The following is a 7,901-nucleotide window of genomic DNA, read 5'->3' as shown; positions in this document are numbered from 1 at the left end:
ACTCAGTTGGGAGCAGGTCATTTTGTTGGGATCATGTTTTCCCATGAAAGGGCTCGATAAAATAAGTGCATTTATTATATAAACACCAATGAAATACCAAGTGACATGCTATCTTCGCATGTGAAACGATCACTGTTGTTATGGTTACATATAAAAATCGCGCCTTTTGATGCATTTTGTGAAATGATTTAGTATTTCATTGGTGTCTATATAATAAACAGAATATTACATGGACGCTTAGAGATATGAAATTTCTCTTCTTGTGTTGAAAATATTTCACTCGTTCACTGCGCTCACTCGTGAAACATTCTTCAACACTGGAAGAGAAATTTCGTATCTCCGCGCGGCCATGTAATTGAAGTAAGAAAGCCCAACCAAATTGCTGAAATGTTGTGTAAAATGGTTGTTTCAGTTGAGAGAGCATTGCAGAGAGAGAGTTTGTTCTACGTACTCTGCGAGAGACTTGACTTAATCGGTAAAAGGTCGTCATTCTATGATTCTTAAATGTGGACACTAGTTTTATTATATGTTAATGTTCTAAGTTTGTTATGAAAGGATATGATTTTGCAATAAATTTTCAGCCTTTTACGTTGACACTAGCTCGCAGAAAAGTAAGTCTTAATTGATTTGTTACAGTTCGATTTACATGTAACATCCTGTGAGTGATGTTATTCTTGTTTGCTATTTTAATCGCTAGAGATGACTATTTTACAATTTTAATTAATCCTGAACATCCAAGCCGTCTCGTGTTCAGTACTCGGACTCAGCGGCTCAGTGGTCCTGAATTCGAATCCTGCTGATGCCACCTGAGTTTTTCAATGTCTATAAAAGACAATTTTTCAAAAAAATGAATTGTCCAGATAAATGCGAGGATGACTTCTCCACATTGAAAAGATCTATTTTATGTACATGTACTCACCTATGATCTATGAGAGGACAGACGCATACTGTAGCTAACGTTATCATACAAAACTTTTAATTCCGTGGGATGCCTGTAGAACACAGGCAGCCCATGGTTAAAAACCGGTCGCTCGTCTTTTTTTTTTTTCTTCTTCGTAATCTGATAGAGCAATTAGCCATGTGCTTGCGCTTCTCACTGAAGTTAAGCCCTGTTAACTGAGGTTAACACTTGGATGCATATGGGTGATTGCAGTTAATTCTCCGAGTGTTCACTTTGTCTTCTCTTTTTTCTTCTTAGTCCCAAATGGCAACGTTTTTCGTAAATTCCCGTTTTACGCGGAAAGCGACAAGATAAAACTTTCACCAGAATCGCATCGGAGGCGGTTGTTACGAATCTGTTTTTTTTTTTCTTTTTGCATTGTATTTACAACATTTTGTGCAATTTCGAAGATCGTACCCACCATTTCAGTGTCAAGAATTGCTTTTTTGGCTCATTCATGGAGTGGATGAGCCATGAATTTGATGGAACAGATGTAGATGGAAGTTGCAGGACGCGAACGCTAGTGATTTTCACGTTTCATCTTTAGAAAGAGTCGACTTAAGTTCCATGAATACGAGGTACAAATGTGCAAAGGTACTAAATAATGTGCAGTCTAATAGGCTAATAGTGGGAGGCGCGGTGGCCTCATGGTTAGTGCGCTCGGTCCTGGCCAGGGACATTGTGTTGTGTTCTTGGGCAACACGCTTTACTCTCACAGTGTTTCTCTCCACCCAGGTGTTCCAAAGATATACTTCAGGGTGGAAACTGGATCCTTCTTTTGTGACCCATCTCCTTTCTGTAGCCAAAAAAAAAACCGAACGAAAATGTCCAGAATGTAGTTTGCCAACACATCTGATTACTCAGCTCTCTTCGCCCTCGACCGGAAGTTTCCCCAACGGTTTTGCTTCGAAACATGTATCTCCCCCAACATTTTCCTGAGTATTCGCGGAAACCAAAGAAAACGATTGTTGCAATGCAAACAGAAATATTTACGTACACTGGTCCAGATGCATGGCCTACGGCCGATTATTGAATAAGGCATTGTAACAAGAACCTGCAGATAGAGGAGAGGGGTATGTGCGGTTTGTACCATGCAAGGCATAATTTTTGAAGCTAGTCATTCGAAAGCCGAATTCAATAATTATTGTATCATAAATTCAAAATGTTTTACACAGCTCTAAAAAAGTGTGCTTATTGCGTCCGAATCTGTTTCAAATGTACAGAGCTACGCAAATAGATCAGTGATGTGACCTCATTTGACAAATGACGTTTTTGTCGGCTGGGTAAAATAAGGTCAAAATAATACATGCACTAATTAACAATAGCGATTAGACCTCTCAGTGGACGCCAAACACTTTGTTCCAAGTTGCCTTCACACTTACTCCTGACCAACATCTTTGACAGGATGTCTTGTTTGGTTGTTTCTCGAAAATGCCTGTTTAAAAGACAGGATACGACAAAGTTAGTGTTTGCCGTCCTGTGAGAGGACCTAGTGTTCTAAATGTCTGGCTGCCAATAACTCATGTTGTTCCAAAAAAAAAAGGTACGCACCGACCATGGAGTCATTAGGACGTCTTATTTGGGCAAGATACTACAAATTAATGCATATGGGTATATGTTGCTTCTGCTCATGCTTTGCGCTTGGGTGTATTGTAGACACTTTTTATTTTTAGTTTTATGGGAATTTTGTAGCAAAAGAAGATACTGGGAGCAGAACTAGAACGTAGCCTACAATCCTTTGATAGGGTGAAGTAACTTTAATTGCTGGACTGGTCATACGACGACAGACACTTGGTCCCACTTTTAAACAGGCATTTTCGGGAAACAACCAACCTAAACATCCAGTCCAAAGGAGAGATGTATCTTATATTTTTAATAAATGTTATTATCTTCATAGTACCCGACAGGGATTCCTCCGAGTCGGTGTTCAAGACCTCGATTTCAAATTTCTTTTGAACCTCAAAGATTCGACACTTCGATGGCAACGAGTCAAAATTTACGAAGGTGCACTTTTGTCTTTTGACATCCAGCACATCATAAGCTTGAAAAAGTGTTTGGTTTCCTGGTATACAAACTACAACAGTTCCAGGTTCAATGTAAGGTCTCATAGACTCAAAATAACGTTGATGGTCGGATGCTGGTTCCATACGGGACCACAATAGGGCCATTTATACGGGAAAAAATAAGACGCTAACTTTACTCGCGTCTTACATATGTAAGTCGCGTATAGAGTAAGACGCGAACGCTTGTTTTGTACCATTTATACGAGCAGTTCGCGTTTTATTTAAGACGCGTCTTATTTTCTCCCGTATAAATGGCTCTAAAATCAATATCCTTTTTACTGACCAATGGAGTATCAGAAATTTCTCAACCTCACTTGACCAACAAATAATCCAGAGTCGGTTCCTCCTGAGTATTCCATCGCTCTCCTTCATCCCCATTTAAGCTAATGTCTCGAACGCTTGTACCTTCCTTTGCAGAGGCAATCCACGCTATAAGACATGCACCTCTCCAGGTTCCCCACAAACAAGGAGCTTGGCACGTATATCTGAACTCTTTCTGCCTTGTCAATCAAATAAAGCTTAAAACTCGTAAAAATGCTAATTTCTGACTACACTAACACGAGACTTGTCGAGACTCGTAACTCAATGTCACAAGTTGCCCCAGCCTGCCTTAACTCATTTGACCTTTCGTCGCCTTTAATCACTGATAAACATTTTCGCAAATTAAAGTGGAGAGACCTTCTGTTGTATAACGGAACCACACAGGCATTTGATCAAGGTCTCTGACGCCAGGGAAACAAGTATTTTCCTCTTTTTGACTTACAACCGCTCGTAAAAGGGAGGATTGCCTTATAATTCAGTTTTAATTCTTGAACGAAAAATCACGGCCAAAGTACATGAATTCCATATAAAATAATTATTTACTGTAAATGAATCCTTTTTCTTAAAGAACGAAAAGAGTGCTACATGCTTACACAAGTGTTGCTACTACTATAGTCTTGACTTCTCCAGCAGAGGTTAAATTGCGTTGACTAGTTTTTCTTTTTTTGAATCAACTTCCCTGCCGCGTTTTATCAGTAGCGAGACTCCCAAACGATTTCATGTCTTTCCTAGGGATTTGTTGGTTGTCAAGTTGCGTTTGCGCCCATAAACGTTTTTCTTACCTTTGACTGGTGAAATCAGAAGCAAGAGAATAAGCCAAGTGTGAGAGGACAGCTCCATTCTTTACTCTTTTAGCGATTTATAGCTAGAGTTCACGTATGGTTAAACGTTTGTGGCAGACGTCACCAGATATAACCAGAAATGCAGTCGTAATTTAATGGATACGAAATAATTTGAATGAGCATCACGAAATGTCGCTATGCCATTTGGCCGAAGCGGAAAATACCATAATACTCTTTGTTTGTCCTCCCAAATTTTGCATAAGCATTGTCTCCAGTTTCTCTTGGGTCTTACAATGGTCCCATGCCCGGAAAACAAAACAAAAAACAATGCTTATTCAGAATTTGGGTAGACAAACAAAGAGTATTATGGTATTTTTTGCTTGGGCCAAATAGCATAGGGACACTTCGTGATCAGTCAGTATGAAACGAGCATTGCGGACTGCGGACCGGTTATAAAACGCGGACTGCGGACTAGGTATGAAACAAAAATTGTACTTTATACTCCACGAATATAAAAAAGGAAACGAAGAAAGGGGAACTTTATTTAAGTGTCTAGTCGTTCTAGCGCTAGAGCAGTAATTGGGAACACTGTAAACTGAAATCAACAATAAACGCAAATCAAGATAAACACTTAGTAGAGGGAGTGGAAAAAATGTTAAGGGGAAAAACGGAAACACTTTTGGCATAGACTTTAACTATTCGTATATTTCCATCTTTTGTATTAAAGTCTTCTGAGTGTTGTTGTCTTAGTTCGAGCCAGGATGGCCGGATGGATTCTACACACTTTTGGCTCGTCACGCAATCTTTACTCCCAAAGTCTGCGTTAGTCCTGTTCCAGGAATCCCTCTTACCCCGCCCTGAAAATGGGCCTGGTTCCAGGCGCATTTTCAGGGCGGGGTAAGAGGGAGTCCCGGAACAGGACTAAGCCTGCGTAAGAGGCTTCAGATCAAGTTGGTAGTGTGTACGCGTAAATCAGGACACTGGGACTATGATAGTTTGTTTGTTTGTTATTTGTCTGAGCAGGTTGAAGTTGTTCTCTTGGTCGAGTGTTGTTTACAGACGGCCCGTGCGACACTGAGATGAACAAAAAGTTGTATCAATCGCGATCGCAACAAAAGATTTTAATATTTTGCGAATAGATAGAGAGGGACCCCCGTCCAAACATCACAGTGGAATCTGTTCCGAAGATATGTTAATGATTGACAGGACACATGACGTCATGTGCACGGAATATGCGCAGAAGTAAATATCTGTGGATTTTTCGTAGGAAAATCGTAGAACACTTGTAGATCGGGTCGACATAGTTTTGTTTTCGTTTTGCGTGATGTTCAATATATATCCACGCTTCCAGTGGTTTTTGTGCGGTCTCGGGTCAAAATAAACTCTGCTCAAAGCAGCATCTCCCACTGAAGTCCGTCAAATTTCTCGACTTCTAAACCAAAAGCTGGTGATCCCCGAAGGATTTCATAAATTACTTTCGTGACTTACTTCTGATAAATACAACATAAAAACGTTTTGCAATTTCAACTAAAACGTTCAGTGAGCTATTGATCGTCGTCTTGAGAATCCAAAAAATATCCAGTTTAACGCTATGGTTGATAATTTCCACGCGAAACATTTTTTTCCACCATTCTCATGTTGAACTTCAAGTCATTTCGTCAGCCTGTCGCTCATAGTTTCTTGCTCTGGGCCTTCAGTGTATTGTATTCAGTCCCGTTTTATACCACCCACTTGAATAAAAGCATTTGATACCCGGTCCGCAGTCCGGGTCCGCCGTCCGCAGTCTGTGTTTTATAATGACCGTTACGTGATGTTTATTTAAATTGTCGGGTACCCATTAAATTACATGAGTATTTCTGGCTACTATCGATCTTAGACGTCCGTGGACAAGGGCTTTTTTTCAGCTCACTTCACGAACCGTTGATTTCAGTTTGCGCGGTTAAAAAATTCTGATCACGTGATAACATTTTTTGTGGCTCTGTTGTTTCGAATATACTTATATCTGGTGAGGCTATTTTCTGTTGCTCTCTCCAAAGAGAAAATCACGAAACGATGTTGACGGCGAGTAAAACCGTCCGAAGCTATTACGGGTAACCCAGTAAAAGCCTTGTCCGAGGCCGGATAGGAAGCTGGTTTTGTTCTTTTCTAGGCCGTGGGAGGAATGAAGGACTGGTCGGTATTTTCAAAACTGTAGAGCCACAAAAAATGTTACCACGTGATCAGAATTTTTCAACCGCAGACTGAAATCAACAGTCCGTGAAGTCATGTGAAGTGGGCTGAAAAAAAGCCTTTGTCCACGGACGTCTGAGATCGATAGTATATCTGGTGACGTTTGCCACAAAAATTCAACCGTACGTGAAGGCTAGGGATAAGTCGTTTTTGAGAGCTAAAAGAGTAAAGAATGGAGCTGTCCTCTCACACCTGGCTTATTTTCTTGCTTCTGATTTCACCAGTCAAAGGTAAGAAAAATGTTTATCGGCGAAAATGCAACTTGACAACCAGCAAACCCATGGGAAAGACATGATACCTTTTCCGGAATTTGGCTATTGATAAAACGCAGCACGAGGGCAAGTTGATTAAAAAAAGAAAATAGCAAAAGCAATTTAACCTTTGCTGGAAAAGTCAAGACTATAGCAGTAGCAAAAATGTCTAAGCATGTAGTACTCGTTTCATTCTAAAGGATTCATTTGAGAGAGGATTCATTTACAGTAATTAAACATGGCGAATGCATGCACTTTGGCCCGTGAGAATTAAATCTTAATTATAAGGCAATCCATCTCTTTTTACGAGAGGTTGTGAGTCAAAAAGAGAAAAATATTTGTTTCTTTGGCGTTAGCGACCTTGATCAAATGCCTTCGTGGTTCCCTTATACAACGAAAGGTCTACAAGATGTCTCCACTTAGCGGACTTGCTCAATGGTAAATTCTTAAACGCGACGTAAGGAAAATGAATTTAGACAGGCTCGGGCAACTGGAGGCATTGAGTTACGCGTCGCGACATGTCATAAATATTTTTCACAAAATTGATCAGAATTGAAAAGTATCCTCTCAGAAGACAAGGATGCAACATCATTATAAAAGTTTATTCTACGCAAAAAGGAGGTTCTGAAGGTAACTTGGATAGTGGAAACAAGTTAACGGCCGAAGGTATGCAGACACGCACGTGGAATAACTAATATTGTTATATACCCAGATTTCACTCAACAAAACGAGCACCGTGATTGGTTTATTCTTGGTCACTTGCCCCTGACTAAATTCAATTAAATGTACCCCGACCGGAATACAATTCCGCAGTTGTTGCCCGCTCCGGATGTTTTGCTTCGATTGTTGTCTATATAAAATTATAACAAAGCACTTGATGTCTGGTCCCTCGGGAAACTAGATAGTTTTGTTTGCCTTCGAGTCCTGATGTTTTCCGAGACGAACTCTTGGGAAAATAAAACTAACTGTTTCCCTCGGGACCATACATTAAGTGTACAATCTTTACGCAACAGAAGGCGCTAACCTCTCTTTTACATTAAAATCCTTTACAATAGACCATTTTCGAAATATCAAATATTCATCTTAATAGTGAGGCAGTGAGGACAAAAACGGTAGCAACCACAACGCCCCAAGCTCAGTCTGAGGGAAAGCCAACAAAAATATAAGGATTTGTACGGGAATCCCGATGAAAGACCTGAGAGGACAATTTTACGAAAAAATTGTCAATTAACTAAAATGTCTAACCTAATTGCCATTGTGGGTCGCTTCCTTCCTGTTTGCTATCTTTTTTTTTTTTTTCAGATTCAAAGCGAAT

General features: G+C 40.0%; 1 protein-coding gene across 1 annotated transcript in view; it reads left to right on the top strand.

Moving 5' to 3' along the window:
• Window positions 1-6,329: 6,329 nt before the first annotated feature.
• Window positions 6,330-7,901, top strand: part of LOC138029964 (interferon alpha-inducible protein 27-like protein 2A) — an 8,310-nt gene continuing 6,738 nt past the window's right edge. The window contains exon 1 of the mRNA XM_068877805.1: window positions 6,330-6,565. Within this exon, the coding sequence (XP_068733906.1) occupies window positions 6,508-6,565 (58 nt within the window). The 5' untranslated portion in view covers window positions 6,330-6,507. The remainder of the gene's footprint in view (window positions 6,566-7,901) is intronic.

Source organism: Montipora capricornis, chromosome 13 (genome assembly GCF_036669925.1).
Source record: "Montipora capricornis isolate CH-2021 chromosome 13, ASM3666992v2, whole genome shotgun sequence".
In the NCBI taxonomy this organism is placed as follows: domain Eukaryota; kingdom Metazoa; phylum Cnidaria; class Anthozoa; order Scleractinia; family Acroporidae; genus Montipora; species Montipora capricornis.
This window is presented reverse-complemented; position numbering and strand designations above follow the sequence as displayed.